The 19,529-nt window shown below is 45.0% G+C and overlaps 1 protein-coding gene and 1 long non-coding RNA gene across 8 annotated transcripts in view; both read left to right on the plus strand.

Annotated features, from left to right (window-relative positions):
* Nucleotides 1-33: 33 nt before the first annotated feature.
* LOC139599567 (uncharacterized) lies at nt 34-11,585 on the plus strand. Of its 7 annotated transcripts, XR_011682268.1 has the most exons (4): nt 34-2,268; nt 2,342-2,447; nt 5,505-5,747; nt 8,822-11,585. It is a non-coding gene; the product is annotated as an uncharacterized lncRNA (long non-coding RNA). The 7 variants fall into 7 exon arrangements; XR_011682262.1 differs by having other exon boundaries at nt 34-2,447; XR_011682267.1 differs by lacking the exon at nt 2,342-2,447 and having other exon boundaries at nt 34-2,294.
* A 1,151-nt stretch (nt 11,586-12,736) lies between these two features.
* TAF4 (TATA-box binding protein associated factor 4) overlaps nt 12,737-19,529 on the plus strand; it is a 36,184-nt gene continuing 29,391 nt past the window's right edge. The window contains exons 1-2 of the mRNA XM_071446674.1: nt 12,737-13,109; nt 15,042-16,130. Coding sequence (XP_071302775.1) covers nt 12,794-13,109; nt 15,042-16,130 — 1,405 coding nt within the window. The 5' untranslated portion in view covers nt 12,737-12,793. The remainder of the gene's footprint in view (nt 13,110-15,041; nt 16,131-19,529) is intronic.

Below are 19,529 nucleotides of genomic sequence, written 5' to 3' on the forward strand. Positions count from 1 at the left end.
GGAACACCCGGGGCCCGCGTCACGTGACCAGCGCGGGCGAGGGTGCCACGTGCGCCGCGGGGCGGGGCGGGGCCAGGCGGGGCGGGGCGGGGCGGGAGCGCGCGCGCACACACTTGGCTTCCCGCGCTGCCGTGGCTGAGGGGAGCGCGCGGGGAGGGCGAGCGGCTCTGAGGGCGGCTGTGTGACACTGAGGCTGTGCCATTGCCTTTCGTGCGGCACCGCTCCTCGCTCGGGTGATACTGCCCCTTGTGTGGCATTGCCCCTCACCCGTGTGTCATTTCCCCTCGCCGCTGTCCTAGAGCTGCTGTCACGCAGCGTGGGGAGAAGGAGACCATCGCCTTCCCCTCACGGAGCAGCCATGGCCGCCTCTGCCCAAGCCCCTTCTCCCTCCGGCAGAGCCGCGGGTGCCCGGCGGGCCCTGCCCTGTCCGGGTCGCCCCGCACCTTTGTTCTGCTGGCCCGGCTCGGGTCACCCCGTGCCAGGCTGCAGCTGGAGGATGGGGCCGCTCCGTGCGGCGTCTCCCGGGAGCTCTCCGGCTCCCCGGCCATCTGCGGGTCAATGAGAGACAAGCGGCAGCATCTGGCAGCCATGGCCACGGAGGGGAAATCACTCAGCGGCCAGAGGCTGCACGGGGATCAGGCAGGGCAGTTGCGTTTCGGGCAGCGGGTCAGAGGGCACGGATCTCGCTAATTTGTGTGACTCGATAAGATTCAAAGCCAGCAGCCGGGGACAATGCAGCGGGAGCCATTGTCTGAGCGCAGGGAGGTTCGCTGGAGCTGCGGGCGCCCATGCCTTGGTTACATCCTTCCTTCCATCAGCGATACAACAGCGACACGCGAGAACGCAGCCCACAGGTTCATCCCCGCGTCCTTGCACACCACGGCTCGGAGAGCTGTTCTCCCAAGCTGTCTGCCCTGTGACCTTATGTATTTTATATATGTGCTACTCTTCGTGCTGTTCGTACAGCCTGAAGAGCAGATCTCCCCTGCCTGAATAGGGCAGATGCTTCCTTTCCACTCGTACGTATGTGCAGTCTTCTCCTTGTTAAATTGTTCTAGCATAGAGTTCCTAAAAAATATCAGGTAAAAAAAAAAAAAAACACATTAATTGGGAAAGCAGTAATTTTGAGTAAGAAACTCAGCCCTTAAAGTCAACCTTTTCAGATTTTTAGCTCAGCCTTAAGTATAACTTACGGAGGGAAAGCAGAGATTCCTTTTTTATTGCAGTAAACAGTGCCCTTTAGTGGGCAAATTGATGGTTAGAAACTTCCCTAATGAAAAAACACCTCTAGTTCCTCTGTATGAGGAGTGCCTAGTTTTGAGTGTAGAAAAGGTCAAATGGAGAAATAATAGGGAAAGAAAAAATAGAAAAAATGTGGCTGCTCAGTTTGGGGCAGCCACGAAAAATTATTTATTGTGAAAAAATTATGTCAACAGTGTGGCCAAAGTTAGAGAAACAGAACTCCCTCTTTTGGTCAACATCTTCCAACCCCACAATATGTTTAAATTGATGTTTCTTATTTCCATTCTTAAAATTTTCTTTTGTAATAGTAAATGGGGCTCCAGGTTTTGCAGTTATTCATTGTTTTCTTTAGGCAAACCAAAATGTCACTGGTTCATAAGCACCTGTAAGTTCCAGTACTTTGTTCCTTATTCAACACAAGGTATTATTATGATTGTCTTATTCCTTCACTTTTTTTTTGCCTTTTTAATACTAGAGAAGAAAGAGACAGTCACATGTAGCAATACAGTGATGTGGATCCTCCAGGAAGGCCAATTAAAGCAGTGTGGAAAAAGAAAACTACCCCAAGTTGGCATGACCTATACACTGGTAAGGAGAGATATGCAAACCTACAGAATTTTGGTTATAATCACCATGGCCATAAATCAGCCTGCTTCTGGAAGATACTCTTATTGTAATGAATTTCCTCAATATCTTGTGTTTGACAACAGTCAGAGATAACAAGCCATCAGCAAGAAGAAATATGACACCTGACATTTTAAGTGGCCTGTTAGTATTATTTATTCTGCTAAAAAATACAGTTCCTCATCCACTAAGTGTTGAAAGGAGGAAGCAAAGAGCATCTCTCACTGTGTAAATTCATGACAAGTGTGCTATCCCAGGCATCCCTCATATGAAGAAGGAACATTTGGCTTTGTATGAAGATGCTGACTGCAGTTCATCGTGGCTGTAGGAAGAAATCTGGCAGAGAGGCACCTCGTGATCACAGCAGACACAGGATTCACACAACAGCCACTTGGACTGCAGGTACCTGTGGCCTTTGGAGAGTGGAGGTAGGATACAGTCACACCATGGAAGTGCAAAGCTAATTTATTTACAGGAAAACCTGTGTTGGCAGAACTCAGGAGACTCCCGTGGCAGCTGGAAGGCACCTAGAGGCATTGGAGAGGGCAAGCAGCCTTGTAGCTAAGCACATTCCTTAGCAGGTAAAGGAGAAACCTCTGACTTACTGCAGTGATGAGAATCTGTGGGCTGTGTGATGGTGAGAGAGAGCTTTTGTGGTGCATGATGGCCACATCCATGGAAATGTGAGCTGAACTGACTCAGGTGAGTTGTGGCAGAGTTTAGGACAGACCAGCAGTTGGCAGAACACCTGTGACAAGCTCCAGCTGCTGGAGGAAGGGAGCCAGGCACTGCCTGCTGAAGCATCACCTCTTCCACCTGGGGACAATGGGATGCTTTGCAGTTGGTGGCAAAAATCAAAAAAAAAAAAATGGAGGAAAGAAAATAAATAAGCATGGAAAATAGAGGAACTGAAAATGGAAGAGAGATCTGAATTTGGGTGTGGCAAACAAAACAAATGGTACAAAGGAAGAGAGAAATGCTTGAGCCCTAGAGGAAGAGATGTTAGAGCAGTAATTTCAAAATAAGATTATGGTAGCTGCAGGGAAGGAGGGGAAGGTCACCAAGCACAGGACACTGTTCTGTAGAGGTGTGGGGAATGGGCAGTAGAAAAGAGACCAGGAATGAAGGAGGGACTGGAACAGGATGGAGAAACAGACAAGATGAGAAGGAAAAAAAGGATCCACTCTTGTAAGTGGATCTATACTACACAAAGAAAAGCTGATGAAGTAGAATAAAGAGAAAAGCATGTAAATTGAACTGAAGGAAACTAAAATGATGGGAAGAGTGAGGGGTGGAGAATGGAATAAGGAGAACAAACATTGGAAATATTAATAAGTAGAAAAAACTAGAAGAATTGGTAACCTGTATTTAGATGATGTGGGCTTTGTCAAATTAGTTTCTCAATTCCCACAATCTAAGAAAAGGAGATACAATGATGTATGGAGAAAATAGTGTTTCATGATATTAGTTTGCCTTACATCTTAGGAAAAGGTGTCTACTTTGTAGAAATGAGACTAAAACCCACACTCAGTACTAGACATAAGACAGAACTCATCCCAAAATCCTGTCTGCTCTTGCAGTTCACTTTGTCATTGAAATTTTGGAGAATGAAGCAGTTAAAGAAGTGCAAGTACCTTTTATACCAAGGCTTTCTGGATCTTGAATGGCAAGATGAAATTATCCTGGCTAAGTAGATAGTGATTTATTCACAGATGTGGAAGCTGGATATAATTTTAAGAGATCCTTTCATGAAGACAGTTAAATGGATAGTGTATGTGATACAAAAAAGGTTGACAAAGCTGAAGTTTGCAGTTTGGTGACAAAAGTTGAAGGATGAAGACTTTAAAGTCAGACACATTCTAAAAAAGGCATTTATGCATCTATCTCCCATTGAAAAGAGTAAGAGGATTCAGCCCTAAGTTTAGAAATAATTAGGGCATAAAGAGATATAGTTGTCTATCTAGGAGAGTGGGGAGAACTGAACAGTGCCTAAGATACTAAGCTCCATTAGGAGAAATTTCTGACTGGGTTTTTTGCTGCATAGGCTGCTTTCCTTTGGAATATGTTGCACTGAAGTGAATGGCAAATCTCTGTGTATCCTCACAGGTGCACTGATGTGAGGGCATGGGATAAAAGTGGGATTTCTTAAAGTTCTTCCAGGCATGAAGTGAAGAAAAGGTGGATTGAAGACACACTGCAATGAAAGAAAAAAAGGAAGTAATACATGGAGAAAGGAAGCAAAAAATTGGCTTATAGGGATGAAATGCTGCAGAGGGTTAGTCTGCAGGGGAAGATTTTGTAGAGGTTCACATTTATGCATTAATTGGGAGAATAAGAATCCGTGTATTGAGCTTCATGCCCAAATTTCTGAGAGGTTCTAGAGCTGCAATGAGAACCAATGATCTAAATCCACTTCTGGGCTGAAGAGAGCCCAAGTTACAACCAGACTGTCACAACTGACCTACTTGGTACACCTGACAGTGTCTCAGAGGAAAAGCCAAGGAGCAGATGGGAGTACAGCCTGATACATCACTCTGGGACCAGTCTTTTCTGAACAAAATCAAATGGTTTTGAGAATGCAAAACATACTGCAGACCCCTGGATGTTGCAGACCAGAAAATGTCACTATTCCCTGGACAGAAATCTGGGTTTGGCTAAAATTCCAGAAAGGTTGACAGCAATGTTTCTTTAAGGGCTCCTCCTTCCCTCTCTGGACTTTTCTCTCTCCAAACTATTGAACACATTCCAGCTATCAGTACTGAGCACTATTTCCTTGGCACTGAGGCTGCAGTGGGGTTGAACCAAGACCCAGCTGCACAGCTCTTGCTGTGCAAATCAAACCATAGGGCAATCATGTACATCACTGGGCTGAGAACGTAGAGGAGAGAGTTCTTTATGAGATGTTTTAGTTCAGAGACTTCATTTGCATTCGTTCTTCTTCAGCCAAAGAATCTCCCCCTCCTTACCTGTTTTAAAAATGGGTTGTAGATTCAGCTTCTTTCTGTTCAGTGAGGTAAGGGATCATTTTACCAGCCTTGGCAGTGTGCTGTTCTTTCCCTGCGCAACATCTGCTGCAGCTTTCATGGCTTGAATTGTTCCTGGACTTGTTTTAAAAGTCATGTTTCAGAAATGCCTTTGAGGATATGAATTATTAGTCATTGTTTTATCTTCTAGGGTGTTCTTCATTTATCTTGGTTATTTTCCTTCTTAAAATGAGACTGAAGAGGCTTTGGAGTTTAAAGTTTATAGGTTTTAATTCAGGTTTAGGCTAAAGATACCAAGAATGGTACAGTAATTCATAGCAATAGAATTTTAGTGGAGTTTCAGGAAGTCATTAATTTTTGTATGACAATAAACTGGGATTTAATCTCCTTCTAACTCACACTTCTCCTTACCATTGTAGTATTTGTGTGCACACTTGTCACAAACACGTGACAATTCTGGCATTTACTGTTCCAAAGCCTTTGCATCATTTGTGCTTCATACCTCATTTCTCCATCACTTCATGTATGACAAGGTGTTTGATATTTAGTGCACTTTTAAACCATGGGTTTTTTCCCTGTAAAGTAACTAAAAAAGAGAATTGGCTTTTCAATTTTTTCACTTAATTCTGATTACTATGTTTAATTTTTTTCCAGAACACCTCACATCTTCATCTTGGATTCTGTATTTTACTCAGCATTTCCCCTGCCTATGACATCCCCTGTGCCAAACTTCCAAAGGCTGTTTGGGACATACAGCTGCTAGTAGGACATTTTGGACACAAAAGGTTTGTGCAAGTTGAACTTGGAGCATGAACTGGCCTGAAGAATAGTGACAGCATCTTTGTTATACTTGTGTGGTATTGGAGGAGTACTGCAAGATACCCCATACAGACAAAGGTAGGTAACAATAAGGAACAACTTAGCATGACTCCCTTGGCCCTACATCCAGGTGTGTCATTTCCTTTGGGCTGGAAGTTTTGCCCATCTTGTCTTTTCAGAGATAAAATCTTTGTCTGACTTGCTTCAAAACATGCACTGGTTTCTTCAGGCAACTGTGGGAACACGTCCCATATTTAACTGAGTTATTTGATTTGTTTGCAGTTTCCAAAATGGGCAAAAGCTTGTTAAAGGAATAAGAGCAATTCCAGACCTCTCTCTGATAGTGAGAATATATTTTAGGTAGTGTAGGAAAGTAACCTAGAGTCTGGAATTATATCCCTAACTATTCAGACTGCTGGAGAATCCAGAAAAAAATAAACTTGTCTAATAGCCTTTCTAGCTGTGTTTTCATTAAGTCTGAGACAGCTCAATAAGGAAGCTATGGCATGATTTATTTTAATCAGTTATTACAGAGGAGTCATTAAAGAAAAAACAAAACAAAAACTCGGCAAAATCTTCTTTACATACTTTCTGCATTCCAAATCCACAGAAAGTTTAGATAAAATCTCATTTTATTACAACCAAAACAGACCTCCTGTACTGGACTGCTTTCATTTTTTTTCCTTTCTGTAAATGATGATGTTTTTATACCTCTTCTGTCTACACTGGCTTTCCAGTTCAGTGTCTTTTGTGTCTGTTTTCTTTATAATCTCACTAAGGTTGCTCAGGAATTCTATTGTCTCCTAAGGCTTGGTAAGAGCATTTGACAGACTGTGAACTAGAAATGGAGTAAGGAAAATGATTTAGCCATTTTTGTCATCTGAAAATGACTTTCAGAACTGCTTGCACACGTGATTATTCTTCCAGTTGAAATGTAAAAGAATCTGGATTTTGCCCTATGTATTGAACATGTGCTGAAAGTTTTACCAACTCTACACCCTGTTAGTTTCATTTGATATTATTGCTGAGCTAAAAAGTGTGCATTCAGGCACACACAAAATCTTCTTTTGAAATAACTCCTCTGTCTTAGAAGAACCATGGGGCTACTGAATGATTTAGATAAAGTAAGTTCCAGTCTCTAGGCATTGTGATATGAAATTCTATAGGACAAATGTTTTCATCTGCAGCAACTGCTCTTTCACAACTGATGTGGTATTGGCTGTACCTGTTCTTGGCACTGACCAAGAACAAACAGGATGAAGATTCATTTTTGGTTCTTTCACTTGTTTTTATTTATATATTTTTAAGGCCAGTGAGTGGAGGGAAGCATATAAAGAAGGAGGATAACACTGATTACCATAATTGGTCAGTTGTTAGATGTGTCCAGGTCTGAATCAAGAGAGAGCAGGAATCCATTACTGGAATATCCATGGTATCATGTACCATTAGGTTGTCTGAGGATATATTGTTGATAAAACATCCCTAGAAAAATCATACTTTGCTCACAAAGACTCACAGAAATATTGAAGCAAAACCTGCCAAAGTCACCTTTCTGGAAAAAGAAATATATATTTCAAACATATTCTAACAAATCCTGACTGTAAAATGTGCAAATTGGATTTCCAGTAATGAGACCCATCAATAGGCACATTTTCTTGACATATTCTGTCTTGGAAATAGTGATTCAATTTTCCAAAAGTCCTTTAATTTGCTTAGAGAGGAAAGCATTTTCATTTTGCCCAGTCAGTTCTAATAATTTGCTAAATTCAAAATATGTGAAATTACTGAAGCTGGTTGTAGTGACCAGAAGGACCTCTAATCTTCTAATAGTATTTTTCTTTTTCCCATGAATCATGTCGGCTTGCACAAGAAATTTTTCAGAACAGATAAAACACAAATCTTAGTTGACATCTCTGCTGCTTGTCTCTTCCACACACAGAATTCTGGACATTTGCTAGTAATCCCCTTCAGAAGATTTGTTTAGAAATCTCTGTTAGCTGCTGGGGTGTGTGCTTAGAAACCTTCATTTTCTCCTATGAGTAAAGTTCCTTAAGAATTCCCTTACAGATGAGTCTGGGTATTGATACTTCCTATCTTGGCAATAACAAGCATGACAAGCCAGATGAAGAGCAGCTGGGAAGGAAGAAGTTTTCCAGAGCTCTTTGATGCTGTAAAGCCTTGCAGGGTTTTCAACAATAATCCTTTATCCCACAGTATATTCTCCGGGCGTTTTCCTTTGGGCACCGGATGTGGAGCTGCGTGGACTTTGGAATGCCTCAGGAGAGCCACACAGAAATAACTCCTGTGGGAATGGCATGGAGCATGTTCTAGAGGCACAGTCTTCTGTCCCAGAAACACTTAGGAGATTGCCAAGGCAGTTGTGTGCTCAGCTAACATTTTGGTTTGAAAACCAAGCTCATAAGTAGTGTCCCTGTAACAGGCATTTTATATGTCTTTCCTAATTAATAACTAGATATTGTTAAATACCTTGGTTTTAAAAAGAGGATATCCCATAAGTTGTCACATAATATATTTATTCAATCAAGTATATTTTATGAAGAGTTGGGGGTTTTTTCTGCTTCTGGAGTTCCAGTAATTGTTATGCAGATACAAACACTTATTTAAGTGGGTGCTTTTGCCATTTCTCTTCCCTGGCAGTATCATGTGAGGCTTCTGTCCAGAACACTGAATTGCAGCACAGGGCTGGAGCCTCTGTGGCTGGCAGAAACAGTCCAGTACCCATAAGGACAGACACTGTCCTTCAGTGGAAATGTGGGTGTAGGTAGGTGTAATTATCATAAAAGAAAAAGGGATTGTACTGTTGCTGTCCAAATCTATTGTTCACCTCTTTTTATTTTACAGTGCAGGAGTTAAGACATTTTCTGCAGCATACCATACTTAATTATTAATATTAATCCCTATTAGGAGCATTAGACTTCTTCAGGGATTCACCTAAGGACAACTGAAGTACGTGGGATGAATTGAAGACCAAGACTTTAACAATATTTTGAGATTTCAGGGAGAAGACAGTCAAGAGCATAGACTTCAAGGGGCACTGAAGTTCCTTTATTTACTTACTTGTGCATGTCTGCAGTAAAACTGCATTTGCCCTTAAAGAAAAATACTTAAACCAGGAATATTTTTTCCTATAGATTTGTATTCTGGGTGCAAATGAAGTCTTGCTGCTGATCACTTGCTAGTGGAGACTGACACCCATTTGCAGAAGAATCAGCACACAGACTTTCAAGGTTATCAATGGGGAACTTCTGTACAGAACTGCATCATCTCCAATCAAGACTTCATTCCTTTGCTCCTAACACTCTCTACTTACCAAATTATCCATTGAACTCCTCTGCTCCTCCAAAAGAAAAAAAAAAAAAAAAAGGAAATGGTGTACAAGGCAGAAAGGTAGGGAGGGATACTGGCTACAAGGTTAGTGCAGCTTTATGAATGAACCCAAAATCTTGGTTTTGCTGAACACTTTCCAGTGGAAGCTGACACAAGTGTGAATTTTGCCATCTTGTTTGACTGAAATTTTGAAATCAAGGTATTATTATTGGTTAAATCCCAACTTTCAGTGTTTTCAAATGATCCTGGGTGAGGGGCAGGAAAGAAGAGCAAGAAATCACCCATCAAAACAATAAGTTTTTAATCTATTTATTCATGGGCCTTTAGTCTTCTGATGGGTCAGTTAAGACTAAAACCATCCATAGGCTTCTCTGTTCTGTTCCTTGTCACCCCAATCCATACCTCTGTCAGATGTTTCTGTAATGAGTTCTAAACTAACTTCATTTTGAGAAAACAAACAGAAGGAGAAGGGCATTACCTTAACCTGAGATAGTGTCTGTGTCATGATCTACATTGTAGATCTAGGGGGGGAAATAAGTATTTTAAATAATAATATGTAATAATATAAAGGAAGGAGGTTAAAGGAACTGACAATTGTCCATTTTTCCTGGATAGCTCCTGCTAGCTTCTGCTCTTTGAGCAGAGAACCAATATATGCCTGTAATGTTCAAGATCTTTTGATGTAACTGATGGGTGCTGATGGGTGAAGTCCACAGCATTCACTGTATATTGAGTTTGACTATTTCTACACCAGCACTAATAATTACCTGTGCTCCATTCCTAGAATTCCTGTGCAAGTTACTCTTTTTGTATCATTTAAAATGGAGTAGTACAGCACAGAGGAGCTGGAATCCCTGTGCTGAAGAATTCAGTCTAGAAACTTACTTCCAACGTCAAACAAGAGACAGAGTGTATGAAAAGATAAATTATTCAGTAATGGATCCTACACACTTATAATGCACAAGTTGTAATGAATCTCAGTTGCTCTTGTAATTTTGTAAAGTTGTTTACCTAATATGGTAGATGTGCCATATGGTACACTAAAGAGAGTGTTAGAATGAGGACGTGAAGATTTCGAGGTTTTTATTTCTAGTTTTGTAGGCATCTGTAAACTACATTCAAGCTGTCCTAGAATGAGAGCAGAGCAAGAATGCAGACTGCTCTGGCCCTCCATGCTGACTGCTGCTGCCACCTGATAACATCCTCCATCTCTTCCTCCCCTGTTCCTCGGGTGCTGTGGCCCAGTATGGGGCTGTGCCCTGGCTAGATGCCATCAAAGAAACTCTTTCAGCCACTCTGCACCTTTAGGCTGGCTTAGTTTAAGTCGAGCTTTTTCACCCTTAATAAATCATTTGAGCAGCTGATTAACTCTTCTGCTGGGTAGGGAATGTGACCAGGCTTCTATTCCAGAGAGTTCTTTGGTATGTTGCTTATAGAATTTCACCATAGCTGAAACTAGCAACGTGCTTGACCGAGGCAGCAGCAAAGAGGTTGGGACTGCCCTGCTCAAAGCAGCATTTCTATCTTGTAAGAAAAGGGTAACGTGACCTACAGTGGTGTCTGTAAAATCACATCTACTTTGCAGCACTGTAATTTGTCAAAAATTGATAAAATGGGAGTTAAAATTCATACAGATGAAAAGGGCAGTTTCTTGTTCACCCTTGAGTTTCAAGTGATGACTGAGAGAAGCATTTAAGTACAAGAATAAAATATTAATATAAAACTCAGAGGATGTAGGCAGTCTCTCAGGGTGATGCCACAGGGGTAAGTGAGCAGAGCCTTGGGAAAGGCTTAACATTGTAATTTTTCGTTACCAGCCAAAGTCTAGTGCAGGTGAGAAGAGGACATAGAAACCGGAAGAGTAATATCCCTCACTATGAGCTGAATTTCTAGGATTTTTGATTTAAAGGTACTTGCTGTATTCTTTGGGGCCTGTGTGTTAAGAGCAAATACAAATCAGTTTTTCTGTGAATTTTTGGCAAACAGCTTCTCCCTGGCAGATATATTTGCATATTTGGGAACAGGCTGAGAACTGGACAGTACTTGAGCAATGTTCCATTGCTCATGGGGTCGACTGTCAAGCAGATCAATTTAATTCATGTTAGAGTACTACAAGTTAAGTGATCACCACAAATGCGTGATGGGGGAAGAGCTGACACCCACATCTGGGCAACCTTTTGTACAGGAAACTTGGGCATATTTAAAGTGATCTCCTTCTCATAAATAACTAATGGCACTTGTTCCTGCAGGTCTCCACCAGCCTCCAGGCAGCAGCTTTCAGGCCAGTCAATTCCCCAGAATCATCAACCAGCAGGTGCTGAGCCCATCCCACTACAACAGCGTTCCAGCCTCTAATGCTGCCCATTCCCAAATCATAACAGCAAAGCTTATTTTAAAATCCTGATATAAGAGGTGCTATTTTAAGCTTGATACCCCTTAAAACTTGAAAGTTAACTTAAATCAGGCATTGGAATAAGTTGCCCAGAGAGGTGGTGGAGCCACCACCCCTGGAGGTGTTTAAGAGGCATCTGGATCTTGTGCTGGGAGATGTGATTTAGTGGTTTAAGGGTTACAGTGGCAGTGCAGTTGGACTTGATCTTAAAGGTCTTTTTCAACCTTGATGATTCTATGATTCTATTCTGTGAAAGATAAATTGTTCTATCTGATAATATTGTTCCAATTGCATCTGGTAATACAGTTTTCTGGGGAAACAGCGCCTGGCAGAAGAGCGCATTTATTGAAAGGCGGGTTGTATTTTTACGTTATTTACTTCCTTTATGATGGTTGCACAACAAGGTCAAAGTGCAGCCGCCTCCTGGAAGCGATCATGTCCACCTGCAGCCGGCGCCGGGCGGGCCGGGCCGGGCCGCGGGGGCCGCGTTCCCCGCCGAGCGCCGCTGCGGAGCGCGGCTCTCCCCCAAGGGTTAAGCGGCGGCGGGGGTGTAACGCGGGCTGACACACGGGCGGGGATCGCCCCGCCGTGCCGGCTCGCAGCTGCGACTGGACCGTTCAAAATTGCCGTCTCCCTCTCTTTTCCCCCCCGCCTCCCCTCTCTCTCGTCTTCCTTTTCCCTTCCCGGCGCTGGGCTCGCAGCCGGGCGCGCTTTCCCGGAGCTGGCCCTGGCCGTGCTGAGTCAGACCGCGCCCCGCGCCCGCCCCCGCGGCCCGGCCGCACCGAGGGGCTGCAGCCCCCGGCTGGCCCCGCCGGCGGCGGCGGGAGGAAGGCAGGCGCGGGGGCTCCTCCTCGCCCGCTGCCCCCGCCCGGGGCTGGGCGTGTGCCCCGCCCGCCCCGCCGGTGGATCAGTTACACGCAGCTGGCACAGGTGCGGGGCGCCCTTCAGACTCGCGCCGGCGGGGGAGACCCGGACGCAGAGAGCAGCAGGGAAAACATGCAGCCATTTTGGGCCGAGGCAGACAAAGAGCCGCCGGCGGCCGCGGCCGCCCCCGCCGCCCCGCGCGGCTCCCGAACCCCCCGCACCCGCGGCGCGGCCGCACCGAAGGGCCGCAGCCCCCGCCCGCCCGCGGCCGCCGGGGGGCCGCCGCCGCCGCCCGACTCCCAACTAAGCGTTCGCAGCCATTTGCACGGCCTTTTATAGCGCGGGCGCGGGCCAATCAGCGGCGGGCGGAATCCCTGCCCGGCCGGTGATGTGCGGGCCGGGCGCTCGCGCGTGCGCTGTTGGGCGGGGGGGCCGAGTGTGAGCGGGGCGGGGGGAGGAGGGAGCCGTGAGGGGAGGGGGGGGAGGAGGGAGCCGCTCACAGGAACCCTCCGAAAAAAAGATGGCGGCGGGCTCGGATCTGCTGGATGAGGTTTTCCTGAACACGGAGGTGGATGAGAAGGTGGTGAGCGACCTGGTGGGCTCCCTGGAGTCCCAGCTGGCGGCCTCCGGCCACCACCACCAGCACCACAAGGCGCAGGAGCCCCTGAGGGCCGCTGGGGGGCTGCTGGGGAACCATGTTGTGAGCAGCAGCAGTAGCAGCAGCAGCCCTAGCCCCAGCCCTGGAGGAGTAGTAGTAGGAGGCAATGCTAATGCCCAAACAGAGAGCAGCAGCGGCAGCAAGATGGGACTGAGTGCCCCAGAGATCACAAAAGCAGGTAACGTGGGCAGGGGTGGGGGGCTCTGAGGGAGAGGGGCCCTCCCCTCCCCCCACTCCCCAGCTCCCGCTGCCTCCTTCCCTCACTGCTTTCCCCCCTTTTCCCTCTCTCCTCCTTCTCGTTGTGGCAGGAGCGGGAGTGCAAAGGGTGGTATCGATCATACGGGGGAGAGCCTTCCCTCATCATGCCCCCTCGGTGTGTATCCGCGCCTCTGCTCCCTCCCCTTTATTTTCCCTCCTCGCCCGTGCTTACTCGAGGGTGTTGGATCATGTGTGGGGGCAGCCGCCCCGCAGAAGGAGCCGGCAGTGCCCGTCCGTGACTCTGCCGGTCCCCTCTGCTTTTCCTGCCCTTGTTGCTGGAGTGTAAAAGGGCTCTGTTAATCTCGGGGACTGAAGGAGGCAGAGCCCACCCCCTTGGTCATGGCTGTGCCTCCCATGCCGCCTGTGATTGCTCCCCTTCCCTTTCCAGGGGTGGAGGTTATGGGGGGGATTCCCTCTTGATAATGCCGCCTTAGCTGTCTGTGTAAATGCTCCTTCCCCTCCCCCTTCGCTGTTGCTGAAGTGGAAGGGGGTGTTATTAATCATGACACCTATTTCCTGTAGAGGAGGAAGCGAGGGGGGATTTCAAGGGGAGGAAGTCCCTCAAAATGCTTCCCCCCCATATCTGCCTGCCTTGATATTCCCCCCGCACCCCCTCCCTTGTTCCAGGGGCTTGGAGGGGGCACGGGGACCTCCCATTCCTCCTCTGCCCTCAAGGGGGGGTAGTCACAACGCCGGGTCCCGGCAAGGGGGGGAATTCAGGCCACAACACCCCACCTTGCACAGCGCCTTCTCCCACCCGCCCACCCCCGGAGCTGCCTGGGAATATTCCCCCCGTTCGTCTTGTGAGCCTTGGAGGGGGGCAGTGTGAAGGCTGGGACCGAGGGCTCACTACGTGGGAATGGAGGGAAGCTGTTTTTCAGGGGGATTGAAAGAAATGTCTCCCCAGAATCTCTCTGCAATTCCTCCCCTCCCCCCTTTTTTATTTTTGATTTTGTCTTGCTGAAGTGTAAGAAGATACTACAGACCGTCTGTTATGATTGATGAAGCTCTTCTAGGAGGATCTCCTTGACCCTTATAATGTGCATCTCAGTGTCTGCCTGTCACTATTCTTTTCCCATTTCTGTCTCCTTAGGGCCAGGACCTGGACTGTGTGTGATTGTACTTGTGCTAACACCAGGCCTTGTCAAGGGGCATGAGGATTATTCAGGACAAGAAGCTACATCATCTTGTCCCTTCTGAAAACCAGCTTTGCTTTTTATTTATTTATTTTTAACTATCTCGGGCTGTGGGAACTTCAGATGCGTCGGAACAAATTCTGTAATAAGGAAGAAGGGTCTTCTAGAAACCTGCTCCAGGCCTTGCAGTACTTCTTATCTTGCCAGGCCGATGTTTTTCTTTCCTTTCACTTTTCATATTTTGGTGCTGTTGTTGAGCCTCCTGATCTGACTTACTTTGTAGGAGATGACAGGATTAGAGAGTAATGTGTATAGGGAATATGTCTCAATAGTGTGTCTTCCATGGCCATTTTCCCCCTTGCAGTTGCAGTCCTGTTTCTAAATGGGATGTCAGGCTCCAGAATGGGGAGGAGGTCTTAGATGATCTACTTACTTCCCTTGGTTCATATTAAATCTCTTTTCCCTGTTTTGTACTGTAGTGTCAAAAGCAGGGGTGTTACAATTAATACTGGATCTGCCAGTCTTTGGTGGGATATTGGAGGCTTTAAGATAACGTATTCAAAGCCATGTTCAGTTTGTACTCTGTCCTGTTTTCCTGGCTCCAGGCAGGCAGCTTGGGAGATGGAGAAGACCTGGTGATAAGGGAGAACATTCTGTCTTTGCTGGACTTCTCTTCTTGCTCATTTTCTCTGTTTAACCTCGCTGTTGTTTTGCAGGGGCAGGAGGAGTGCAGGGGGGTGTTATTAATCATAACACCCGGTCCCAGACTTCAGCTCTGGATGGAGCCACCACAACGAGCACCAGCACCACCACTGCAGCAGCAGGAGGCTCTGAAGTCACTGCTGCTCCAGGGACCCTCAGTCAGGGCAAATCGGTGGTTATCAGCACCATGGCAACTGCCTTGTCCACCAGGAATGGCAAGATTGGGACCACGACGGTGCAGACTTTGAATGGGAGTAACGTGGTGATGAACTCTCACCACACAGGAAGTGCTGCTTTCTCTGGGACTCCTGTGACTGCCAACCCCGCTCCTGCACCTGCTGTTGCCCCTCTCGTTAACAATGGACCCGGATCCGTGGGGAAAGGAAACGCTGTTAATGCTGTTTTACCCTCAGCTTCTAACACTGTCATCCAGACTTCTTTCCTAAACACTGCTGTGTCCTCTGCATCCTCCTCCTCGCCCACAGTGATCTCCTCGCAGCCACCGGCGAGCGTCGGCACCGGGGCGCCCACGGTGACGCTGGTGAGGCCCCCCATCCACACTGCAGGACCCACGGTGGCTGCAGCTGCTGCAGCCACTCAGAACGGGAGCAATACTGTGATCAATTCAACCATCAGTGTGGGGAGTTTTCCTGCTGTTGCCACAGCCACTGTGGGATCTGGAGTTTCCCTCCAGACGTCGCTTGTGAACAGCCAGTCTGGTTCCAGCGTGCCAGCAGCTCCTGCCACACAGGTCATCAAATCTGAGTCTCCTAAAACTATAGTCCAGGCAGTATCCCAACAGCAGACGCTGGCTACTGCTGGCCAGCCCAGTACTACAGGGGGTAACATGATTATTGGGCAAACTATGCAAGCTGGGCTCTCCAATGTTGCTCCCAATCCTGGTGGGATACCTCCTGCAGCTCCTGGCACCCCCACAGGAATGGCTAAAGGCACTGCCAATACAGTGGCACAAAGTCTGCCAAGGACTCCAACACCAACTACGAGTGGAATCAGAGCAACTTTGACTCCTACAGTTTTAGCACCTCGTTTGCCTCAGCCACCTCAGAATCCGACTAACATTCAGAATTTTCAGTTACCACCAGGTAAGTCAGAGGATTGAGGGGTTTTAGTTTGGAAGTGTGTATCTTGCAGGGAGGAAGGAATCCAAGTAAGATTCTGTGCCATTTAATTGTGAATTGTGGAAAAGGCATGACATGTAACAATGAGAATGGTCTGGTGTTGAGTAGTAGTAGCATAGTAGCATTCCACTACTTAGTGTCTGATTTTGGGTGACCAGAAAGTCTTTTCAGCAGTAATTGAAAAGAATTCTGCCTGGTATCTTTGTTCCAATGCGAGTGTAGATGAAGCTGCAAACTGCCAAAGTGTGACAATGGAACATTATCTAATGAAATGTTGTTATTTCATTAGCACGACAGACATTTTGAATTTTCAGGTGGTTTTGTCAATAGTTTGTAACCTTTATGTGCTGTTTGGTTCCCTCCTGTCCCTGCATGCCCCCATTGCCACAGAGCACTCATGAACAGAGAAGCAGCAGATACAACACATGAAAACCACCTACTTTGGCTTTAAATACCTTCAAAGTCTGACTTAAAAACTCACAGATTTGAAGCTTATGATCATCTTTTTAGTCACTGGCATTCTGATACAAAAGGCAGACTTCCTATGTCCTTACCTCACCCTGTTGTGTCTAGGGCTGCAGCTTTTGTAGTAGCTAGTCTCATGCTTAGTGCTGAGCATCTCTGGACAAGGAGTCTAGTCCTGAACTCAATGGATGTGTGAAAAGCAGGATGAGAAGCATCTCTTTGCTCAGAATTGTTGTGTCCCTCCTTAAATATCCTAGATTTGGAGATGTAAGGTTATATATTTGCTATTATTTTGAGTCAGGCTTGTTGCTTGTATCCACTTTGATTTTTAACTCCAAATACTTGTGTGAACCTACACATTGCTGTCCTCATAATAATTCATCCAAGGGCTGTATTCTTAGTGCTCACTGTTTTCAGGGCACTATGCAAAGAATAGCTAATTGAATGTTGCTACTAACACTGAATGCAATTGGTGGTGGTTTTAGGAGGTGGTCTTAGTAAAATACATCTCTTGGAACTTCTGATCAACCTCAGAGCAATGCACCTGTCACATCAAGTAGATCAGGAATTATGTGCTGTGTTACTACACACTGTGTTTTTGTGTAATATGCTATCTGTGGTATGTGATGCCATGGAGTTTGATGAAGTCTGTCAAACATTCTGTGTATCCAAGTACTAACTGGTATAAATATTCCTCTTTTTTTTTCCCTGTAAAAGATTATTCCATATATGAGTAATTTGAATGACATGTTGCTAATTTAAAGAATAGTGGTAAAATTCAGATCTTGAAATTGTGGTGCTTGATTTGAAGCCTGTAAATTGATAGGTTGGAAAAACCTTATTTTATTTATTGCTATATTGTATCAAAGGATTGATCCAGTTTAGTCTAGTGCCATTTATACCTACATTTTTTATTAATACAGCATTATAAACCTGATTATGAGGGAAAATACTAGTGTGGAATCCAGTGGGACCTTTTTTCAGGTAGCTGATGTTTTCAGACTGCCACAGCATCCTGAAATGTGTTACTCTTGGAAGCAGCATTGCCAGTCCTTAAGCAAAATTGGACCATAAATTGTTCCTTTGGAGTTCTTGATAGATCCAAGTAAAGCAATACAGGTTCTAAGCACTTGGATTTTTATGAAGCACTTTTTTTTTCTGTCCTACACTTAAAGAAATACTTATGGCTTTCAAAAGAGTAAGCATGACTTATAATAAGCAAGTATAAGTGATTGGATACCTAGAGGTTGGAAACTGAGTTCTTGCATGATAAGACAGGCTTAATATTGAAAAATATTTTTTTAGTGGAACTGATTATTTCTCTTTTACATTGCTTTAGTTTGTTTTTTATACTTTGCAAAAGTAACCAGCATTGAAAATGCCTTGCATAAACCATCTCTTTCAAAACACTTAAGAATTGGTGGATGCTGGGCTCTTCCAAACATCTCTGAGAGCCAAGCACCTCTGCAGATCTGGCCACATGCAGCTGCTGTGATCTTCAGCAGAGTGCAGGCACACTCATAGTGAAAGGAGCATAGGGGGCTGTGCTTTTGGGGTTGTATTTTCAATGACAGCATCTAGGCCAGGTTTTTGGAGGCAGTTTGGTAGTGTGAAGCTGCAGCTGCAATGCCTGTGTGCTGTGCACCTACTGCATGCATCAAATTCACAAGTTTGTTTCTAAAAGTTAATAGTGGGTGCTAGTAGAGTTTCAATGACAGTGCTTGAAGCAGTCTGAAATCATACACTGCACACACAGCTTTTTACAGCAAGAATTACAAACTCTTAGAAAATTCTGATGGAAGGTTTGACCATGACAGCACAGGTTTTACTGTTGTTTTCTTATCCAGAATTACTGTTTCTAGCTCTCCAAAATACAGTTACAGTGTCACATGTATGGAAAGCAGAATGTCAAATGTCAGCAGGAGTTATAAACTGGGGCTTGAAAATTAGAAACCTTACAAGGTTTCAAATGTTTTCTGTGAAAGACTGTGTGGAAAATAAACTCCATCAATGGTGTTTAAAATACATTACTATTAGAATAATGCTTTGTATTGCATCAAGGCAATTGTACTGCAACCCTTGACTGACCAAATTGGAGATGTTTGAAGAGCCAGTGGGCCATAATTGTTGTGACCTTAGTGGATTTTGGTGTATTTCTTATCCAAGGAACTGAGCTATTTTATCTGTGTATTAACGATGGTTTTTCACTTCTGGCATCTTTGAGGAAGGGGACTGTTGTCCTTAGGCTTTTCTTCAGGAGCCTGTGTTTGGGCCCTTGTGCTCCAGTTGGACAGATTTGGGTAATGATGGTCCCAAAATAGTTATTCACACCCTCTTAGAAAAGAGATGGAAATACTGTGAAATAATTTTGTAAGGGGGTAGGAACAAAAGTTTACACAATACACAATACTGCCTTAAGGATGCAACACTGCTGAAACTGACTGGGAATCAATTGAATGGAGCTTCTTGTTTCTGAGTACTTCAGTAATGGGAAATGTGTTTTGTACAATAATATGGTAAGAAGTAGAAAACCAGTGGGTTTGTTAAAGTGATAAGTCAGTGTTCCATGGTTAGAAGTGCTCAGAAAAGTCTGCAGAAAAGTATAACTGGGATTATGCACTAAAATTTATCTTTTGCCTTGTAGGAGTGTGTAAAGTGTTTAGAGGTCATTGCTTACACAGGGTAGGATCACCTTGTAAACTGGCAAAACTTGGGTACTTTAAAATAATTTTTGAAAACTCCATCCTGTCCAGCAGTGCTGTAGTACAGGTCCAGCATGTGTGAGTTTATGCTTACCTAGCAATATACTGTCAGCTTGGGGTTCAAAGATTTGATTTCTCTTCTTGCTACTGTCTTCTCCTTTATCTTTATGTACAAACATCTCATAATAAATTTTTA

This window comes from Agelaius tricolor, unplaced genomic scaffold (genome assembly GCF_023055355.1).
Source record: "Agelaius tricolor isolate 1412-34295 unplaced genomic scaffold, bAgeTri1.0.p SCAF_23, whole genome shotgun sequence".
In the NCBI taxonomy this organism is placed as follows: domain Eukaryota; kingdom Metazoa; phylum Chordata; class Aves; order Passeriformes; family Icteridae; genus Agelaius; species Agelaius tricolor.